The sequence below is a fragment of the Geotrypetes seraphini genome, chromosome 3 (assembly GCF_902459505.1).
Source record: "Geotrypetes seraphini chromosome 3, aGeoSer1.1, whole genome shotgun sequence".
NCBI lineage: Eukaryota > Metazoa > Chordata > Amphibia > Gymnophiona > Dermophiidae > Geotrypetes > Geotrypetes seraphini.
In genome coordinates this window covers 300133156-300155846 of record NC_047086.1, presented here as the reverse complement: position 1 = coordinate 300155846, position 22691 = coordinate 300133156, and the positions used below count along the sequence as shown (strand labels likewise).

General features: G+C 44.4%; 1 protein-coding gene across 2 annotated transcripts in view; it reads left to right on the top strand.

Annotated features, from left to right (window-relative positions):
* The window catches only part of PLEK (pleckstrin), a 113352-nt gene that overhangs the window by 70685 nt on the left and 19976 nt on the right, over positions 1-22691 (top strand). Inside the window, exons 2-5 of one of the 2 annotated variants that reach the window (XM_033939287.1) lie at positions 2452-2607; positions 8079-8260; positions 14584-14675; positions 17052-17236. In XM_033939287.1, the coding sequence (XP_033795178.1) occupies positions 2452-2607; positions 8079-8260; positions 14584-14675; positions 17052-17236 (615 nt within the window). The remainder of the gene's footprint in view (positions 1-2451; positions 2608-8078; positions 8261-14583; positions 14676-17051; positions 17237-22691) is intronic. The other variant, XM_033939288.1, reaches the window with a different exon arrangement.

Sequence of the window (22691 nt, the reverse complement as noted above, 5' to 3'; positions counted from 1 at the left end):
AGTGGAGGATTAAGTGACTTGCCCAGGGTCATAAGAAGCAGCATGGGGTTTGAACCCACAACTTCAGGATGCTGAGGCTGTAGCTCTAATCACTATACCACACTCTCTACTAGTCATTGTAACTGGTGCACAGAACATGACAGATGATGTTTTGTTCTTACAAACGGTAAAAATGTACGATGAGACTTACAGGTGGGATTTATTTATTAAAACAGGAGAAAAGAAAGTTCTCTAAAAAGTATAGAACTTGTACATAGTGACCAATCAGATTCCTGGTTTAATTTTCCCAGAGAATAAAAGATGGAATTTGATCACTATATAGTCAAGTGACAACTTTTCATTTGTTTATGAATAAGCCCAATTGAACTGGAAGCCCTGTCGGACTTAACATATACAGGAATACTGGAGAAATAAAAATAGAATTGCATTTCTTTTTTTATGTTAAAATTAATACAAAGTCATTTGTCTTGCCCAGTTCCCAAAGCTAACATAGTCCAATTAATAAATCCAAGTTTACAAGTTTTATTTAGAATTTGATTAATCACTTAATACATTTTTTAAACACTTTACAATTTTCAGGGGGAACAAACGCACAAACAACACTCACCGAACATGACATACATTACAAAAAGGGTAAGAAATACAATAGTTAATAGAAAATAAACAAATAAGGGGTTAAACATCAGGAGGGGATAAATAAAAATAGCAGAGTATAAAATTCAAAGGAGAAGACCAAATCTAAAAAATGAATCAGCCAAAGGCATCTTTAAAAAGAAAGCACTTTAACTTGCTCATAAATCGGTTTATAAGACGCTCTTCTCTTAAATAAATGGACAAGGAATTCCAAGTTTGTGTTGCTGTGATGCAAAAAATATACTGTCGATGTGTACTAACGATTTTAAGAGAGGGAACTATCAATAAGTGTTGATCACTAGATCTGAGCGTTTTGGCAGAGGCATAGGGAACCAACCCCCTCTTTTACAAAGGTGCACTAAGCTTTTCAGCGCGCGGTAAACACGCACTAAATGCTAACGCGTGCGTGTTATCCTACGGACGCGTTAGGGGTTAGCAAACGTGTTGATCTAGCATGCGCTAAATCTGCGCTAAAACGCTTAGCGGGTCTTTGTAAAAGAGGCCCCAAGAGTTTATCGATATATGCTGGAGCTTTAAAAAGAAGAGATTTCAAAGTTAACAGACAAGTAAAACTCTTTTCTGCTAACTCTCTTTCCAGTTGCTGATGTTCTTTACTTCTCCCTCCTTCTGTCTTGTTCCATTGCCTTGCTACACCTGTCTTTGGCATAATCATTTTTTCATTTTAATTCTCTTCCCCTTTTCCCTCTTTTCTGCTGTTCTATCCACTCAAATTTCACCCTCTTTCTCACCCTTCTTTACTTTTCACCCACATAGCAATTTTACATCTCCTTCTCTCACCCCCCCTAACTCTCCCATTTCCCTTCTCTCAAATTACTCCAACTTTTCTAATCCTCTTCCGTTATTGTAAACTTACACTTGGTGCCCACTACTGCGATCACAACTTCCACTTCCTATTTCACAGCACTCACTTCCTGTTTCTGCATGAAATAAATTTAAAGAAATCTTATTCTGGATCACAATACTTTCTCCTTGGAAAGGCCACTTCCCCCCTCTTATCTGTTGAGGTCTAACATCCCTTCTCATTATCTCTGTGCTTCCCAGGCTTTCCTTCTCTTCCTGACACCCCTTTGTGCTCTTATCTAGATATTTCCCATGCTTTATTCATCTCTTCCTCAGGTCCATCTCTTCTGAATTCACTGCCTCTCTGTACTGCATATATTTCCCTCGTTTTTTTATTTTATTTTATTGATTTTAATTACTGCCCATTGTTTTTATGTATTGTAAATCGCTTTTATTTGACTCTTTTGTTAAAAATAGCGGTATATCAATTAAAATAACTGTAACCTTACCCCTCTTTTACAAAAGCTGGCAGCGTGGGCTGGCATGGTAAATGTTCCGACGACCATAGATGGATATTGGAGCATTTGCCGCATGGCACTCGGCTGCGCAGCTTTGTTAAAGGGGGCTTCTATTCATTATGAATCCTCTTTCTCAAAGTTTAAAAAAGCTATCAAAACCCAGCTGTTTTAACTCGGGTGCAGAGAAGTGATGCTGCCTGCTTAATATTTTCTTATCTCTTTTCTCCTTTTTTGACTTATCCTCTCAGCCTAATTTTTGTGTCTGGCAGCTAGCGGATTTTTCCTTATAAACTGCCTGGATGTGCTTTTAACCCAACGGACACTGTAACAAATGTTCACAATAAATAGATGAATAAATAAATCCAACAGGAATATAATTAATCGTTTAAATTAAGGGCTCATTTGTTCTGACGTCTGTCTGGCTTGATTGCTGCTTATTGGAAAATGTGGAGTTGGCAAACTGCCCTATACAACAATCTTGACATTTGGTCTATTGTAGGGTAGCATGTTCAATACATGGAAGCCAATGTGGGTGATCCTTCAGGAAGACGGGATAGAATTTTACAAGAAGAAAAATGATAACAGTCCAAAAGGAATGATCCCTTTGAAAGGAAGCATAATTCATAGTCCCTGTCAGGATTTTGCTAAAAGGATGGTAAGTACTTTGGAGGGAATTCTATATATAGCACTGAAAGGTAGGCACCAAAATGATCCACATTGAGTCCTTATTCTATAAAGAGTGCCTGACATTAGAATACTGGCTTAGCAAACAGGTCACACCTAACTTTAGGTTCTGGACTTATGCCTCTTCAGTTAAGCGGACTCCGGCAGTTAAGCGGCAGTTAAGCGGACTCTTTTTTCATTCCTCCTATGTACTCTGTCGGCCTCTTTTACAAAGCCGAGCTAGTGGCTGCTTCGTGGCAACTGGCAACAGCCCCAAAACCCTTTAAATCTCTATGGGCTTCGGGGCCGTTAGTTTCTGGGAGGATGGGATAGAAATCGAAATAAATAAATAGAGTAGTCCAGCACCTAAAATTAGGCACAGGTCGGTACTACTCTATAGCCTGATGCCTAATGTTTGGGAATTCCCATGACCCATCTATACCCCTCCCATGGCCATATCCTCTTTTGGGCTGTGTATGGAAAAGGTTAGGTGCCTACATAGGAATCAAGTCCATCCTAATGCACAAAATGTAGCTTATTCAAAACACTGCGATAAGACTCATTTTCAGCCTGAAAAAATACAACTCAATCTGAGCCTACCTTAAACAACTTCACTGGCTACCCATCTAATCCTGAATAAAATTCAAAACATCCTGAATAAAATTGAAAACATAATATATGGCAGGGGTGTCAAGGACCATCCTTGAGGGCCGCAATCCAGTTGGGTTTTCAAGATTTCCCCAATGAATATGCATGAGATCTATTAGCAAACAATGAAAGCAGTGCATGCAAATAGATTTCCTGCATATTCATTGGGGAAATCCTGAAAACCCAACTGGATTGTGGCCCTCGAGGAGGGACTTTGACATCCCTGATCTATGGTAACTCAACCGCCCCTCTTATCAAACATTTCTGATGCATGATCCACCTCTCACAGAATTGTTAACAGGATTCAACTAAACTTCCCTCGACAAAAAATCTCAAGTACAGACAAATATTCTAATCCAGGGGTGGGTGACTCCGGTCCTCAAGGGCTGGAATCCAGTCGGTACCCAGAATGGTAGACTCCGTCACCACCTCCTCCAGGAGAGCATTCCAAGTGTCCACCACTCGCTATGTGAAACAGAACTTCCTGACATTTGTCCTAAGCCTGCTGCCCCTCAGCTTTAGTCCATGACCCCTTGTCCGTATCACTTTTGACAATGTGAACAACGGTGTTTCTTGCTCTATTTTGTCGAATCCTTTCAGTATTTTAAAAGTCTCAATCATATCCCCTCGCAGTCTCCTTTTCTCGAGAGTGAACAGTCCCAGTCTTCCGAGGCGTTCTTTGTAGCTCAAATTTTTCATACCTTTTACTAGCTTCGTGGCTCGCCTCTGCACCCTTTCCAGCAGGGTTATATCCTTTTTTAGGTATGGAGACCAGTGTTGGACACAGTACTCTAAGTATGGTCTGAAAGTACCCAAGAAAGGGACTTGGGTGTAATTGTGGACAAAACAATGAAGCCGACGGCACAGTGCGCAGCGGCCGCTAAAAGAGCGAATAGAATGCTAGGTATAATCAAGAAGGGTATTACAAACAGAACGAAAGAAGTTATCCTGCCGTTGTATCAGGCGATGGTGCATCCGCATCTGGAGTACTGTGTCCAATACTGGTCGCTGTACCTTAAGAAGGATATGGCGATACTCGAGAGGGTTCAGAGGAGAGCGACACGTTTGATATAGGGTATGGAGAACCTTTCATACACTGAGAGACTGAAGAAACTGGGGCTCTTTTCCCTGGAGAAGAGGAGAATTAGAGGGGATATGATAGAGATTTACAAGATCATGAAGGGCATAGAGAAAGTAGAGAGGGACAGATTCTTCAAACTTTCGAAAACTACAAGAACGAGAGGGCATTCAGAAAAGTTGAAAGGGGACAGATTCAAAACCAATGCTAGGAAGTTTTTCTTCACCCAACGGGTGGTGGACACCTGGAATGCGCTTCCAGAGGACGTGATAGGACAGAGCATGGTATTATGGTTCAAGAAGGGATTGGACAATTTTCTGAAGGAAAAGGGGATAGAGGGGTATAGATAGAGGACTACTACACAGGTCCTGGACCTGTTGGGCCACCGCACGAGCGGACTGCTGGGCATGATGGACCTCTGGTCTGACCCAGCAGAGGCACTCCTTATGTTCTTATTTCCCCAATGAATATGCATGAGATTTATTTGCATGCACTACTTTCTATGCATATTCATTGGGGAAATCCTGAAAATCTGACTGGAATCCGGCCCTCGTAGACCGGAGTTGCCCACCCCTGTTCTAATCCATGCTCACTTTCCAGGGAGTCAAAATTTGGAATGACCTCGCAGAGACAATTAGAACAGAACCCAACTATACCTTATTCCCCCAAAAACTGAAAACCCTACTCTTTGATAACTGATATCTACATGTACACTACATGTACCTTTCAAGTTTTTATGCTTAGTATGATTAGGTCCTTCTTCTCCCTTTTCTCTTCCTTCCCCCTTCCCTCCCCTCTATGCCCCAAGATGCCCTTTTCCCACTGCAGTTCGCCTTGAGTCTGTTTAAGGTTTGTGTGATGCACAAATATTAGATTGGTTTATAGAATAACATGCAGGGGAGATCCACACGCAACATCAATCAAGCACCAGTTAGTACCAATTGAATGTCCATTTCCTCATAAGTGGTGCATGGATCTTGGATCCACCACCCAACTTTGGGCAACCAATACAGAATCCAGGGTTTTATGTATGGGCCTGTATCTAAAATCTTGCAGACAGTATGTTAAAAAAGCTTGTCCTCAAATGAGGTCCAAGTTATATGATGTGTCAGTAATTACAAATCAAAGAAGATATAGAAGAATTAGGAAAGGTGACCAAAATAATAATGAGGTGGAATGACTTTCCTGCAAAAAAAGGCTAAAGAGGTTAGGATTTTTCAGTTCAGAGAGCAGACAGCTAAGGGGTGATATGATAGAGTTATATACAATCACTAGTCTTTAAGCCTGTTATATTAACGGGTACTAGAATAGATGTGTCTGTCTGTCTGTGTTTCTTTATCTCTCTCTCCTTGGCCGCTGTCTGTGTCCTTCTGTCTCCTCCCCCCCCCCCCGAGCAAAGCTGTCTGCCCCCAGCACACACCTCCCCCCAAAGCAGCCCCCTTTCCCTCTCCCTAACTGTCTCTCCATGGCCCTCTTCTGTCTTCCCCCCCAGAGCAAAGCTGTTTGCCCTAAGCACACTCCTCCCCCCAAAGCAGCCCCCTTTCCCTCTCCCTGTCTGTCCATGGCCCCTTCTGTCTTCCCCCCAGAGCAAAGCTGTCTGTCTCCAACACACCTCCCAACCAAAGCAGCCCCTTTCCCCTCTCCCTATCTCTCCATGGCCCCTTCTGTCTCCCCCCAGCACACCCCTCCCCCAAAGCAGCCCCCTTTCCTTCTCCCTGTCTCTCCATGGCCCCTTCTGTCTTCCCCCCAGAGTAAATCTGTCTGTCCCCAGCATACCTCTCCCCCAAAGCAGCCCCCTTTCCCTCTCCCTATTTCTCCATGGCCCCTTCTGTCTCCCCCCAGCACATCCCTCCCCCAAAGCAGCCCCCTTTCCCTCTCCCTGTCTCTCCATAGCCCCTTGTCTTCCCCCCAGAGCAAAACTGTCTGTCCCCAGCACACCTCACCCCAAAGCAGCCCCCTTTCCTTCTCCCTATCTCTCCATGGCCCCTTCTGTCTCCCCTCAGCACACCCCTCCCCCCCAAAGCAGCCCCATTTCCCTCTGGTCCCCTGAATTAATCCCCCTGCTTACCCTCCCTCCATCCCGGTGTCTTCTGGCCTGCTCCTCTTCAAAGCAGGCCGCGATTGTGGTGGCCGGCCCCAGCAAACTTCGCAGGCCGCTCCCCAACCCAGAAGCACGCTCCCTCCCCCGACGCGATCCCATGCGTCAGAGGGAACGTGCCACCGAGGCCGGAAAGCAGCCCGCTAAGCCCGCCAAAACCGGCCACGATCGCAGGCTGCCCCAAAGAGGAGGATCAGCGGTAGCGGCAGCAGCAGTGAGCGAGGGCGGGAGGTATGTTCCAGCTTGCTTCGGGTTGGCGAGGTGAGGGCGGGAGGTGTGTTGAGCTTGCTTCGGGTTGGTGAAGGCGGGAGGAGGGGAATGGCCAGAGTGATCCCTGGCCGGGTTCTAAAATGGAACACGGCCACGGATCACACACCACAGCGGCAGGAATCATGCTTTTTTAAAAGCGCATGCGCCACTAACGTTTTATTATATAGGATAAGTGGAGTAGAGCAGGTATGAGGGGCCCGCTGAAAAGTTCTCAGCCCAATCAACAAAGTTGGGACAGTCTCCATCGAGGGCTACGCACTTAGTCTAGTGATTTTCCACTTTTTTCATTCCATTGGAAAAATACAGAACAAAAAAGTGGAAAATTGCTGGACTGAGGTCCTGATTCTGCACAGGACACAGGTTCTGCAGCTGCCTTATTAGCGGCTAAGAATCGCATATCGGCATCCTATACAGAATCATGTCTACCCTGAGGGACAGACACTCAACCCCACCTAACCAGCCCAATTTTCTAATCAGTGCCCATGTCACAGGTGTTTGTTAGAAAATTGTGCCCGATCCCTTGCCATCAGCTGATTGTGACAAGGGAATCCTTATGCCGCGATCAGCTGAGCACCTGCGGCAGGGAAGCCCCCCAACCCCCGCCCTCGAGAAGTTGGCCGGCAAAAGAGATGCCCATTCCCTCCTGCCAAAACCCCTGAACCCCCACCCATGAAGTAAGCTGGGCAAGGGGTTGCTTATTTCCTCCTGCCCCAGAATCCACTCCCCCCCTGAAGTAAACCAGGCAGGAGGGATGGCCACTCCCTCCTGCACTGGAGCCACCACCTCTCCCCTCAAGGTAAGCCAGACAGGAGGAATGCCCAGTCATTCCTACCACCACCCCGCTGAACCTTAACCCCCGACACGCCCACCACCAAGGCTCAGGCCCCCCACCCTGCACCCCCAATCCAGCTGAAAATGTACATGCATTTTGGACCAAAATCCAATCCCAAATTTCAGTCTGGTTTCGATACCAAATCCAATACCAAAATTTGGTTGACCTCTAGTTGACCTCTAATTACAGGGGTATTATAATACAGTGGTGGGTTTTTTAAAGTTTTTGTCAAATTCAAGCAATCATATGGCATCTAACCTGCTTAAACCTAAGTGGTTTACATAAAAACAAACATAATCAAACACAAACATAGATAAATAGGATAAACACATCTGAAGCATTTACAATCAAAATCATAATTCATTTACAAGAATGCCTCAGTTAAAGGTTATGCAGAATTTAATGTATTTGTTGTAATTTAATCTGGCATTTCAAAGAAATGTAAATAAGTAAAGCCATTTCCTCCATTGCTTCTGTGCATAGGTTCAGTTGCCAGTGATTTGCTTCCAGTGTCATGGTATATTCATTTTGTTTTAGCTTGTCTTCAAGCTCAGCACAGCAAAACAGCAAGATCATTATTTCCAAGCATCATACCTGGAGGAGAGAGATGCCTGGGTGCGAGATATCAAAAGAGCGATTAAATGCATTGAAGGAGGTCAAAAATTTGCTCGGAAATCTACCAGGAAATCCATCAGGCTACCTGGAACAATCAACCTGGGGTGTGTATGTTTGTTTTTATTTTGTCTTTCTTTAGAAACAGATGTGTGTCAGCTGCTTGGAAAAAGCAGCCTTTGGGGTAATGCACAAAACCACAAATGGCTGTGATAATGTGCACAAAATCAGTAAAATAGAGCTTATGAACCTTATTGCACACTTTGGGAGGATGTTATCAATGTAAGCTACTGTTAAGATGGATTATTTTATCTTAAGTTGTGCTATTTTAGCACAGGGTCATTGCATAAAATGGGACTGTGCTGAAACAACCCAACTTGTGGTAAAATAACTCATCTTAACAGTAGCCCATGTTCATGACTGTTCTCTGTTTACAAGTTTCAAGTTTCAGGTTTATTAAAAGATTTGTTTGAACCGCTTATTCAGGTTTCTAAGCGGTTTACAATATAAAATTACATAAAAACACGTTAAAACAAGGGATATTAAATAACATCAAAGTCTGACTTAAAACTCTGTTAAAATGTACGGACCTACATCCAGACAATAGGGTAGTGGGGAAGAACTACAATTATTATAGGAAAGGTGCAACATAGAAGGAAATAATAGGAATGGGGTAAAATAGCAGAATGCTTTAGATTTGTCCTTAAAAGGTCAGTTGTTTATCCAAAGGTATCTTGGAATAAAAATGTTTTAAACTTTGCTTTAAATTCTTTTAAATCGGACTCGCTACGTAGGTGGTTAGGTAGTGAATTCCATAAAGTAGGGGCGGTAACAGCAAAATTATTAAAGCACAACGTATTAATTGATTTCAGGGAGGGAATAATAAGGAGATTCTGAGATACAGACCGGAGAGATTTTGATGAATTATATGGAATTAAAAGTCTATTAATGAAATCTGGTTGGCTATTTGATTTTGTAGTGAATGTTAAAAGTAGGATTTTATAACTAATTCTATGTTCAATGGGAAGCCAATGTGCATTAAACAAAAGGGGTGTAATGTGATCGTATTTTTTTTGCTCCACAAATGATCTTAATTGCTGTATTCTGAACAATTTGAAGCCGTCTAATTTCCCCTTTTTGTAATGCCCTTATAAAGGGCATTGCAATAATCTATGTAGGAAATTACTAAAGTGTGAATTAGTGTGTTCAGAGAGGCTGGTTTAAGTAACCTAGCCAGGGAACGTATCATTCTGAGTCGATAGAAACATTTCTGAACGACTGGACTAATATGCGAATGATACGAGAATTTACTGTCAAGAGTGACACCTAACAGTTTTAAAGTGGGAACAACTTTGATGGGGAAAGATTTGAGCTTCAGAGGAACCTGAAGTGTGGCTCCATCTTTAAAGGGAAAAAACATAAGTTTAGATTTATTGATATTAAGAGAAAGTTTATTTGAGTCTAACCAAGCTTCGATTTTTCCTAATTTCTGGTTGATGATGGCTATTTCTTCTGTGTTATTGAGATTGATGGGGTGAATCAGTTGCACATCGTCCGCTTAGATGAATACGGTAAAGCCAATGGATTGGCCAACTGTCAGAAGGGGCGATAAGAAAATGTTAAAGAGCAGTGGTGATAAGATGGATTAGTGTTTAGTGTTTAGTGGAAAAGGATTCGGAGGATGTGCCGTTGAAAATGACTTTAGAAGATCTATCTGTAAGATAGGAAACAAACCAGTTCATGACCTGATTGGATATGCCTATTTTGTGAAGCCGTGTTAGAAGCAGGCTATGATCTATGGTATCAAAAGCAGAGGAAAGATATAAAGAGATGAGCAGTACTGATTGATGGTGGTCTAGATCACTGTTCTTCAACCGCCGGTCCACGGTGCGATCGATGCGGCGTTACCTTTGAGCCAGCTCCCTCTTCCTAACTGATTCAGTGCACAAAGCCACGGGCAGTGGCTCCTACGGGCATCCTGCGCCTGAACCGGAAGCCTTCTCTCTGACGTTGCAACGTCAGAGGGAAGGCTTCCAGATGAGGCACAGGACGTGCAAGATGCAATTAGTACTATTATGGGGGCAGGGTCTGGGGTGGAGATTGGGTAGAGATGGGCAGGGTCTGGCCCACGACTTAGCCCAGTGTTCTTCAACCACCGGTCCACAGAATAATTCTTTTATTTCTGTCGGTCCATAGATGTAAAAAGGTTGAAAAACACTGGTCTAGATCAGTGGTTCCCAACCCTGTCCTGGAGGAACACCAGGCCAATTGGGTTTTCAGGCTAGCCCTAATGAATATGCATGAAGCAAATTTGCATGCCTATCACTTCCATCATATGCAAATCACTCTCATGCATATTTATTAGGGCTAGCCTGAAAACCCGATTGGCCTGATGTTCCTCCAGGACAGGGTTGGGAATCACTGGTCTAGATGATATAGAATTTTGGTAGTGAGTCCTAGCAAAGAAAGTTCTGTAGAGTGGCAATGATGGAAACCAGTTTGGTTAGGGTGAAGTACATTAGTTTTCTCAACAAAATCTGTGATTTGTTGGAAAACTATTTTTTCTGTAAGTTTTGCCAAGAATGGAATGTTTGCTATAGGACGATAATTGGACAAATCTTGGGTGCTAATATTGTAATCCTTAATAATAGGATAAATGATTGATTGCTTCCAAGACGTAGGTAAGGACCCAGATGACAAACTTGAATGGATCAAATCTTTAATGTATGGTCCAAAGATAGGAAAAAACCATTTTAAAAGGAAGGGGGGATGACCTCTCTACTAGTCCCTTTTAAGTTAAGCAAATTAATACACCTTTGTATTTCCTCCAAACTAGGGAGGGTGAAATGAGTACATTTAGAATAGAATGGATTAGAATGGTCATGTTTACAGAGATTAGGGAAGCTGGCAAATTGGGCAACAATATGATAATGGGTGATTTCAATTAACATGAACCTCCTTTCTGTTGGAGAGCAGGAACCAGCATCTATCTGAAATATCCAAACTAATTTAGCAGTTATTAACAATATTACCTGTTGGAGAAAAAGACCTCAGTGTACTCAGAGCTCTGTTACTGACCAGATCCACTGTATAATAATAACAGGTTCACACTAGTCATAGGTCAGGAAAAAAAACTCCACCTTTTCAAAAACTCTAATAGTATAGACCAGGGGTAGGCAATTCTGGTCCTCGAGAGCCGGAGCCAGGTCAGGTTTTCAGGAAATCCACAATAAATATGCATGAGATAGATTTGCATCTCAAGGAGGCAGTGCATGCAAATCCATCTCATACATATTCATGGTGGAGATCCTGAAAACCTGACCTGGTTCTGGCTCTCGCGGACCGGAATTGCCTACCCCTGGTATAGACAGATCCCTCCTCAACCACAGAAATATAGCAGTTTAAAAAAAAACTCCGGAGGAAGAGCAAAAATCAATAACATCAAACAAAGCATTCCAAAAAAAACTTGTCTGTGAAATGCTGAAAAAGATCCTTGCTCAAACATCCTGACATCCTGTTTCACTGAATCGCATCTTCAGGGGAATAGTCGATGGAGTTATTTCTTTCACATTACAACACAACATTTCAACCCGTCAGTGACAAAGAAAAAGACGCCAACGTCAATCAAATGCCTTCCATTCTACCATAGAATTCAATCCATTCGGCAAAACAGTTTGAAGTGAGAAATTCCAACACAGTTCACTGTCTTAGGGCTAGATTCACAAAGCAAACCGATTATGTACCGATCAGTTTGCGACCCCTTTGCAACCAGATTTCTCTCCAGCCCCATTCACTAACCTCTCTTGCGATCTGATTCAAATCCGTGCATGCAAAATAGATAGGGACACAATTCACTAACCAAATTTTCCGAACCGACTGGGCTGGCCAATCATCCCAAGAAGCGACTGCTGGGGACCAGACTCTCTGAAGCCCTGCTCTCTGCATGCCCTGCTTTCTGCTGCTCCGAATCTCTCCTGCCTGCTGCCCCAATGAGAGGTCTTCTCCAGCCTGCTCTGCCCCGATGAAAAAAGCAAAAAATAAAAACAAAAAAGTCGCAGCCCCGAAAACCTCCTGCAGCCCCGACTTTCCTGATGCCCTGGATCGCCTGCCTGCCTCGGACAACTATCTGCCCCAACTCTCCCACCCTTCCCCGCAATGCAAGCCCGTGGTTTTAACCCACGGGCTTTAAGCGGGTTAAAACCATGGGCTCCTTAAAAAAAGAAAAAAAAATCTATGCACGGGCTTGGCTCGCTTAAAACGCTACAATGGAGCTCATTGCCGCTTACAGAAAATTAGTGAGTTTTTCCGTGGGTTACATCCTGTACATGCAATACCTCCCTGCATTGCAATAATTACGTTCAAACATTTGCTTTTTTTCAGTGTACAACTCTAATTACATGTCTCTTAAAAGTAACATTGCCCATATCCCAGCACATTCCCAGCACCTGAATATGATGAGAGCTTTCTAATAAGGAAAAAAAATCTATGCCAGGCCCGGAGGTCCAGCGCATGTGCAGACCATTTACAGATGGTCTGGGAATGCGCTGGGATCGCTATCGAGCAGGCAGATGGGGGCGTTCCTCTGATTGCCCCCATCTGAATATTAGGGTTTCTAGAATTCATCAGACCTGCCCGGATCGGGCCCGATCAGGCAGGTTCATGAATCTAGCCCTTAGACGCTGGTGATAGCAATGGGCGAATGTGCAGAATAAATGCAACCCCCCCAAAACAAACAAACAAAACCCAATAACAAATCAAGCCAATGAAGTCAAGCAACCCTCCAACCGACAGCGGGAAAGATGCCCACTGTCTCCTGCCGCCAAGCAACACCTGCCCCCCCCCCGACAGTGTGAGAGATGCCCATTCTTTCCCACCGTCAAGCAACAGACACCCCGACAACCATCTCCCCAGCAGCAGGAGAGATGCCCACTCGCTCTTGCCTCCAAGCAACTGCACCCCCTGGCAGCAGGAGAGATGTCCACTCTCTTCTGCTGCCATGCAACCCTCCCCCCATTTTGAAGAAGCAGGAGTAGGCATCCCTACAGCCAGCCATCTAAGTAAGGTAAGGGAGAGAGGATGGGATTGTCAGAGGCATGGGGGTGGGGGGTGGGTGGATTGAATGGTGGTGGCAGAGATGGGCATCTCTTCCGTTGCCTTGGAGTGCAGTTTCTTGGTGGTGGGAGGGAGTGGGCATCTCTTCCACTCTGGGGTGCGGGGTTGTCAGGGTGTCTGTTACTTGGCAGTGGGAGAGAGTGGGCATCTCTCCCACTGCCAAGGGGGCGTTGGGGGGGGTGTTGCTTGGTGGCAGGAGAGTGTGAGCATCTTGCTCGTGGTGTGTGTGTGTGTGTGTGTGTGTTGGGGGGGTGTTATTAGTTTTGGCGACGTAGCAAGGGAGAGTGGGCATCTCTTCTGCCGAACTTCAATTTGGGTTGGGTTTTTTAAAATTATTATTTTAATTTGTGTGTGTGTGGCTTAACAGTGTCGGATGATTGTGCGATGTGACGGGAGAGAGTGCCCACCTCTCCTGCAAACACATAAAACAGACCCCCACACACTACCCCAGTGATCACCGACCTCCCCCCACCCCATAAAAATATTAATCACACCTTTAAAATTCAGCCTACAGACCATCATCACCTGGCCACCTGGCATAGAAAAGCCTAGTCGTCCAGCACAAAGGCGGCTGAAGTTATCTTGGGGGTGGGTTAGGGACCCATAGAGAGGAGGACCCATGCCCATAAGCCCCTGTAATCACTGCATTGATATTGAAACATGTGAACTGCCCTATACACCCCCAAAACCTTTTTTACTGGCATATAAGTGGCTCCTGCAGCCATATGGGCTATTGGGGTGGTAGATAAGTGGGTCTAGGGGATTCTGGAGGTGGTTTGGGGGGCTCACCGTGACCTATATGGGAGCTGTAGTGAGGAGAAGCCATAGCACCCTTTCTGTGAAGTTCACAGCAGTGCCCTGTAAGGTACCCCACTATTTAGATTGCATGTCTGGATGTTCAGTCCATCACTTTGCAGACCCCTGGCCATGTCCAACAGGGCTTGTTCTAGGCGTTTTTGACTTGGACAAAAAGTTGGATGGAAATGTGGTATAAAGATGGACGATTTCGCGGCTTGGATGATCAGATCGGCAGGACGTATAATTAATTGATTTTTGAAACAAAAAAAATTTTGGATGTATTTTTTGAAAATGTGTCTTATACTATTTTTTACTTTGGATGATTTGCGAGTTGGACGCAAATGGACTTAGACGTCCCTTTCAATTATGCCCCTCCACATCAGCTGGAACCGGTTTAGCAAGCACATTAAAGGCAGATTTTAGTTTTGAGAATATGCCCCTAAGAATCTTAGTGCAATATACTCCCTATACTACAGATATCTGCTTCATAAATCCAATCTTTTTTTTTTTCCATGCACAGTGCTTTATATATGAAGATGAAAGATCCTGACAATGGAATAAAAGAACTAAGGCTGGAGAAAGACAAAAGAGTGTTTAATCATTGTTTTACAGGTAATGGAAACACCTGGTTATTTGTATTCCAACTGTCCTAGTTATGAAATTTAGGTTTCATACTGTAAACTTCAGCTGTTCAGGACTTTTTTGTGTGATTATTTTATATATGTGGTATTTGTACTAATTGTGGTGTTGCTCATATGTAATGATGTTTATGCTTCAATGGAATATTCCAGAACAAAAATGAAAACACAACCCCACGTGTAACAATACTAAAACCAAGAAGAAGTGGGGAAGGGACACACTGCACATCAGCCTTGTGAACAATCAATTTATTTAAAACATATAAACCATTAAAACATATGTATAAAATAATGCAAGCCTATTAGAGAGTCTTTAATCCTTGTTATGCTGGGGTCCACGAGGCTGATGTGCAGTGTCCCTTCCCCACTTTTTCTTGGTTTCTGTATGTTTCAATGGAAACCACAGAGAATGTTGAGATTTGCAGTACAGAAGAATTTTTTATTTTTATTTTTTGGAAATCTTTATTCATTTTAAAGCCAAAAATAAGTGTAACATATTACACCTTAACAGCACTTAAATTCAATCAGAATTATAGTCTATGACAAATACATATATCATCCCCCCCTTCTACTTGTCCAAAAATTTGCACTCAAAATAATAAAAAAAAAAAATCTTCCCACCCATCCTGGACATGTATTATCAAAAGGGGAACATCAACAATCACTCCTTACAGAATTTTGTCAATGGCTCCCAAATATCCATAAACTTCTTGTAATGTCTCTGTTGTATGGCCATCATATGTTCCATTTCAAAAGTGTGGCATAGAGATTCCCACCAAAAAGTATAATTTAATCAATCCCAGTTTTTCCAGTTCGTCAAAATAAGTTGTATGGCAACCCCTGTCATTATAAAGAGAAGTATAGAAGAATTTTTAATAAATACATTAAGGCCCGGATTCTCTATACCATAGAGACAGATAGGTGCTGGAAACGTAGGCCAGGGTTTTCCAGACCTACATTTCTGGCATCAATCTATGCTGTGAATCACGATTATATAGATGCTTTATGGCGCCTAATGCCACTTCTGGCATTAGCCAAGACCATAGTGGCATTAAGTGCTGTAAAGCGTCTACATAGGCGCGATTCTAGCACCATTTTTCACTGTTTTAAATGGCGTTACTCAATTAACTTAGGCGCCGGTACCGGCACATTAGATAGAGTGTGAGCCCACCAGGACAGATAGGGAAAATGCTTGAAGGCTATAAGCAGTATATAAATAATAAAATATACAAATAAATAGCAGTATTCTGTAACATCCCTATTAATTATAACTATAATTGATGGCATTGCACTGTAGAATCAAAATCATTGGTGCCTACTGCTTCCGAGTTGAGCGCAGTCTATAGAATAGCGCTTAATGCTGGGACCTTTGCCCAATGTTGGGCACGGGCAGTGGTGTAGCTTGGAAAGGAGGTGCCTGAAGCAGTGGTGCCCAGCATCAACCATGCTTTGTGCCCCCCACACTCTTCCCCACCATGTGTCCTCTGCACTCTTCCTGGCTGCACATGCTCTTCCCCTCCCTCCCCCCCCGCATACCTCTTCAAATGTTTGCTGGCAACAAGCAGCATCTCATACAAGCTGCTTGTGTCAGCCTCAGCTCTCCCCCTGATGTCACTTCCTGGTCCTGCAACCAGAAAGTAATGGTCAGCAGGAAAGATGAGACCAATATAAGCAGCAGGTAGGAAATGCTGGGATAGGAGGCAGGAGGGATCCCTCCTTTCCTGGCTACTGCTGGACCACTAGGGATAATTAAGGTATGCGGGAGAGGCGGGAGGAGATAAAACTAATTAGAATCAGGCTGGGACAGGAGGCGGGAGGGATCCCTCCTATTCTGGCCACCGCTGGACGATCAGGTCTCATGGCCAACCCAGGTCCCAAGTACCTAGCTAGATCCCAAGGAGTAAAACAGATTTTATGCTGGTTATCCTAGGAATAAGCAGTGGATTTCCCCGAGCCATCTCAATAATGGTCTATGAACGTCTCATTTAGGAAATTATCCAAACCTTTTTAAAACCCTGCTAAGCTAACTGATTTCACCTCATTCTCTGGCAACGAATTCCAGATTTTAACTACATATACGCTGTGTGAAGAAATATTTTCTCCAGTTTGTTTTAAATCTACTACTACAGACGCAGCTTAAACTGCATGCTGCAGGACATGCTCAAGCATCCTGCAGTAATTGCCAAATTAGAGCTTGCTGAAATATATTTAACATTTTTTTTTAGGGAGAATTCCAATCGATCATCAACACTGAAAATGTTTTTTAGCAAGTGCTCATTGAATTGCCATATTGCTTTTCTGTTTTGCTTCCCATCATTGTGTGAATGAATCTGCATATTCTTGTGATTAGGTCCCTGTGTGGTGGATTGGCTACTGTCGAGCAATTCTGTCAGAAATCGCCAGGAAGGTCTTATGATAGCATCCGCTTTGCTAAATGAAGGTTATCTCCAGCCTGCAGGTGATATATCGAAGAATGCTGCCCAAGGACTGGCAGAAACCACTTTCCTTGACCTTTCGGATTCATATTATTTCTTTGTGAGTACTCACATTGATTGAGCCATTGCATTACTGTTCAATCATCAAGGTACATACATGCTTGGAACAACCCAAATAAACTAAAAGCAAGAACCACTTTTACAATACAGCTCAATTTTCAAAACTGTGCAGGCAGGTGCAGAGTTTGTGGCTACTTTGACCAACAGATTTTGCACCATTTCTCAAAGAGAAAAGAATACATGTATATTTGCATTGTAATCGTCCGAGAAAAAAACACCAACAGAGATTTGTGACTACTTTTTTGTTGTTGTTGTTGTTGGATATTTTTTCCAATGAAAACATGTAGCTTTGATAATATGAAACTAGGAATGCCAGTGCCTCCCCTGATCTAAACCCATTCCAGGAAAACCTTCAAGAAAATACATATAGCGGCAAGGCTGGCTCAAAAGACACCCCCATAATGTGGTATCTCTCTCCTTCCCACCCCCCACCTGTGATCCAGTATATCCCCCTCTCTCAAGTCTCTCCCTCCTGCTGGACCAGGCTAGGCACTGACTCAGAATACTTATAATAAAGGGTACCAAAATCCCAGTCTGGAATCTATCCTTCTAGAGTTTGAAGGTAGGTTGAACTAGGATTTGGTGCCCTTTATCACTGGCGCACTGAGCCAGGTCAACACCTGGTCTATCCAATCAATCCAATCTTTAGTCTTATATACCGGGTCATTCCCCTGAGGGACTCGAACCGGTTAACAAAAATTAACTTAAGGAAACATTAATCAACAATAGGACAGGAGAAAGTCAGTTAATATCAACATTCAGTCATCAACTAGAAAATTCTTAAACAGATACATCATCTTTCAGTTATCAATTAGAAATTTCTTAAACAGATACGTTTTCAAAATTTTTCTAAAGCAAAGAGAGTGTTCTAATATCTGAAGGGAAATCATTCCAGATTTTCACCATAGTAAATGCCAAAGAATGTGAGAGCCTACCTAAAGTTTGAATCCCTCTAATAGAAGGGAATATTAATTTGAATTTATGTATATTCCTAGTAGACCGGAGTCGATAAGAGTTAAAAGAAAGAGGAAACAGTGGGGGGGGGGAAAAATCCCATATAAACTCTTAAAAACAACATTGGCACATTTACACTGAACCCTCCAATACATCGGAAGCCAATGCAGTGCCCTCAGCAATAGAGTAACATGATCGTATTTGTCTATAAGTTGAGCCAGCCCTGGCTAGAGGTACATGCCTGGTGAAAGAAGGCATGTATTTCTAAAGGTACATCAAACACAGGAGCTGACAGTGGGTAGCACACTTAAAGCCAACAGCTGGCACTGACCTTGGATATTCAATGCCTGTACTCCACTTTAACCACTAGGATAAGCTAGGATTTTAATGTTAGGTCACCAACATGTGAGGTATGTGTCACCTAAACGGAGCCTGGCAGTCATCTTTTCCTTATACATGTTTAAAGTTAAAAAAAGAGGATACGATGCCCCGCCCTGTTCTGCCCCCAGTCACACCCACACACAAACTTTTGTTGTCTTCCCTGAGCTCAGGCCCACATCTGGAGGGCCTCGAGCATGCGCAGATGTGACACACGAGGATGTCATCACGTCGCATCCGTGTATGCTCAGAGGTCCCCCCAGATGTGGCCCCGAGCTGAGGATTTCCAAATGCCCGACAAACTGCCGGGTTTTGGAAATCTGTTCGGGCACCCGAACAGTCCTCTAAAAAGAGGTAACAAAAATCAAATACACGAATACAAGATATCTGGGGTGGTACTTGGAGAGATCACCCAGGAAAGAGTGGTCGACAAGCCGATGAAGCTATCCGCGCAATGCGTGGCGGCGAAAAGGGCAATCAGAATGCTAAGAATGATTAAGAAGGGGATCACAAACAGATCGGAGAAGGTTATCATGCAGCTGTACCGGGCCATGGTACGCCCTCACCTGGAATACTGCGTCCAGCACTGGTCGTCGTACATGAAGGACACGGTACTACTCGAAAGGGTCCAGAGAAGAGCGACTAAAATGGTTAAGGGGCTGGAGGAGTTGCTGTACAGTGAGAGATTAGAAAAACTGGGCCTCTTCTCCCTTGAAAAGAGAAGTCAGAGGGGACATGATCGAAACATTCAAGATAATGAAAGGAATAGACTTAATAGATAAAGACAGGTTGTTCACCCTCTTCAAGGTAGGGAGAACGAGAGGGCACTCTCTAAAGTTAAAAGGGGATAGATTCTGTACAAACGTAAGGAAGCTTTTCTTCACCCAGAGAGTGGTGGAAAACTGGAACGCTCTTCCGGAGGTTGTTATAGGGGTAAACACCCTCCAGGGATTCAAGACAAAGTTAGACAAGTTCCTACTGAACCAGAAAGTACGCAGGTAGGGCTGGTCTCAGGGAGGGCATGGTCTTTGACCTAGAGGCTGCCGCGGGAGCGGACTGCTAGACACGATGGACCACTGGTCTGACCCAGCTGCGGCAATTCTTGTGTTCTTATGACATGTCATGGTTTTCCCAGACATCTGGCAACCCTACAGTATGGGTACTAGTGAAATAACTAGTTCAGTATTTTCTTCATTTTGTAAGGCGGTGTTTTCCAACTTCTTCAAGTTTGCAGTGACTGGCATCAAAACTAGGTATTCTAAAAGGCCGATAACTGCTTGGTCCGATATTCAGCACTAACCTGCCGTTGGCTAGTGCATAAAGATAGGACTGGTATTTATGCTGTCTTATCTCTGCACTAACCTAAGCTGGTTAGTACTGAAAATTGGGGCCTATATTGGACCCACCCCTTAGACACCCTTGGAATACCTAGAAATTTGGTGCTAGCCAGTGATTTTCAGCTTGGATAACTGGTTAGTTCTCGCTGAAAATGACTGGTTAGCTGCCAACAAACAGTATCCTACAAAACTTCAATCATTTTTTAATTTTCTTCTTAGGTCTTCAGAAGTGCCAGTATTAGCCAAGTGTTTTCAATGGCTAAAATACTGTTTTGGCACTGGCCTCCTCATTAGATTTGTTTATATTTTTTTGTATAAAGTGTTCTTAGTGCTTTAAGTGCTTCGTGCTAAATTAAAAAAATTTTCTCTATATAAAAGCTTTTAACTTATTTTTTGTTGTTGTTTTTTGCTTTATTGGTCATATCGGGAAGGGACCTGTCACTCTGACATGTTTCGCCCGAAGGCTGTATCAAGAAAAGTCCCCCCTATAGAACATAAGAATTGACACTGTTGAGTCAGACCAGTGGTCCATCATGCCCAGCAGTCCGCTCACATGGTGGCCTTCTGGTCAAAGACCAGCACCCTATCAGCGTATGCAGTTAGGGTGCTGGTCTTTGACCAGAAGGCCACCATGTGAGCGGACTGCTGGGCATGATGGACCACTGGTCTGACTCAACAGCGTCAATTCTTATGTTCTATAGGGGGGACTTTTCTTGATACATCCTTCGGGCGAAACATGTCAGAGTGACAGGTCCCTTCCCGATATGACCAATAAAGCAAAAAACAACAACAAAAAATAAGTAAAAAGCTTTTATATAGAGAAAATTTTTTTAATTTAGCACGAAGCACTTAAAGCACTAAGAACAGCTAAGGGGGGGTGGGGGCGATCCACCCCGGGTGCAAGCTCTGAGGGGGTGCTCACGGTCCGGTTCCCCCCCTGCGCCGGGTGTCGCGTCTGGAAACAGCCTGCACAAGATCGCGATGCCAGCGATCTTTGCCTGCTTCAGCTGTTTCCTCCGCCACGGTCCCGCCCCTCCTCTGACGCCAGAGGAGGGGCGGGACCGCGGCGGAGGAAACAGCCGAAGCAGGCAAAGATCGCTGGCATCGTGATCTTGTGCAGGCTGTTTCCCCAGGGGAGGCCTTGCATTTACTTCTAATCTAAGCACTGCTCGCAGTGGCAGGCAGCGAGTCACACAAGATGGATGCAACACCTTCCTGTTTCCAGCAAGGCAGGATGTATCAGAGGGAACTTCTTCAGGAAAGTTGCAGGCAGTGTGTGTATATTGGTGCCTGCCACTGTTGGCAGTGTTAGAAGAAGAAATTGTCTCTTACCTGCTAATTTTCTGTGTTTGAGTCTCTCAGACCATTCTTGATGAGTGGATATATGACCTCCACAGCAGAGGGGGAGATTGAGAATGATTGAGTGACTTAAGCTTATCAAGGGATACAAGGAGGCAGTGGCGTACTAAAGGGGGGGGTCCACCCCGGGTGCAAGCCCTGAGGGGGTGCTCCCAGTCCGGTTCCCCCCCTGCGCCGGGTGTCGCGTCTGGAAACAGCCTGCACAAGATCGCGATACCAGCGATCTTTGCCTGCTTCGGCTGTTTCCTTTGCCGCGGTCCCGCTCATCCTCTGACGTCAGAGGAGGGGCGGGACCACGGCAGAGGAAACAGCCGAAGCAGGCAAAGATCGCTGGCATCGCGATCTTGTGCAGGCTGTTTCCCCAGGGGAGGCCGGGGGGATGAGCAGTCCGTCATGGTGGTGGTGGGGGCGAGTGGTCCTTGGGGGCGGAGCAGCAGGCCTTCATTGTGGGGCGGGCAGGCAGGCCTTGTGGGGGGAGGGAGACAGGCCTTCAGGGGGACAGGCCTTTGGGGGGGACAGGCATGCAGGCCTTCTAGGGGGAGGGCAGGCAGGCCTTCAAGTGGGGGGGGGACAGGCCTTCAAGAGGAACAGGCCGGCAGGCCTTCAAGGGGGGACAGGCCTTCGGGGGGTGCAGGTTTTCAAGGGGGGGGGACAGGCCTTCAGGGATGGGATGCAGACCTTTAAGGGGGGACAGGCCTTCAGGGGAGGGGGGCCCTGGTGTAGAAGTACACGGAGGGAAAGGGGATGGGTTCAAAGAGACGTGCATATGCCGGACTTTGGGTGGGAAGAAATAATGGGTCTGAAAATAGAGGAGAGGGAGAAAGATGATGGACCATGGGTTATAAGGAGGGAAGGAACAAAAAGGGAGAGAAGTTGGACACAAGGGATGGTGTGGAGGGGGGGATAGAGATATTGGTTAGGAGGGTAGTTAGGAAAAGAAAGGGAGAGATGGTGTACCCTGGGGTGGTAGGGAAGGAGGGAGAGCTGCTGGATGAAAGGGTAGTTAAGAAAAGGTGGATCTGTGGAGGGAGACGAAAAAAAGGAAAGATGCCAGACATCCGGGGGAGGGAAGGGAAACGGAAGGGGAGGACAGAGATGGCAGATGGATGGTTAGCACGGAGAAAGAAGAAAGAAGGAGACCCTGGCAAGCAAGTTATCAGAAGACAACCAGAGCCTTGGACCAACAAGATTTGAAAAATAACCAGACAACAAAAGGTAGAAAAACTAATTTTATTTTCTGTTTTGTGATTACAATATATCAGATTTGAAATGTGTATCCTGCCAGAGCTGGTGTTAGACTGCAAACGTGAGCTAGGATTTAACAGAGAGAGGAAAGGTCCTTTTTGTTTCTTTATTTTATTTACACCACAGCGTCAGTGTGGTTAGGAGAAGCCAAAGGGGGGTGAA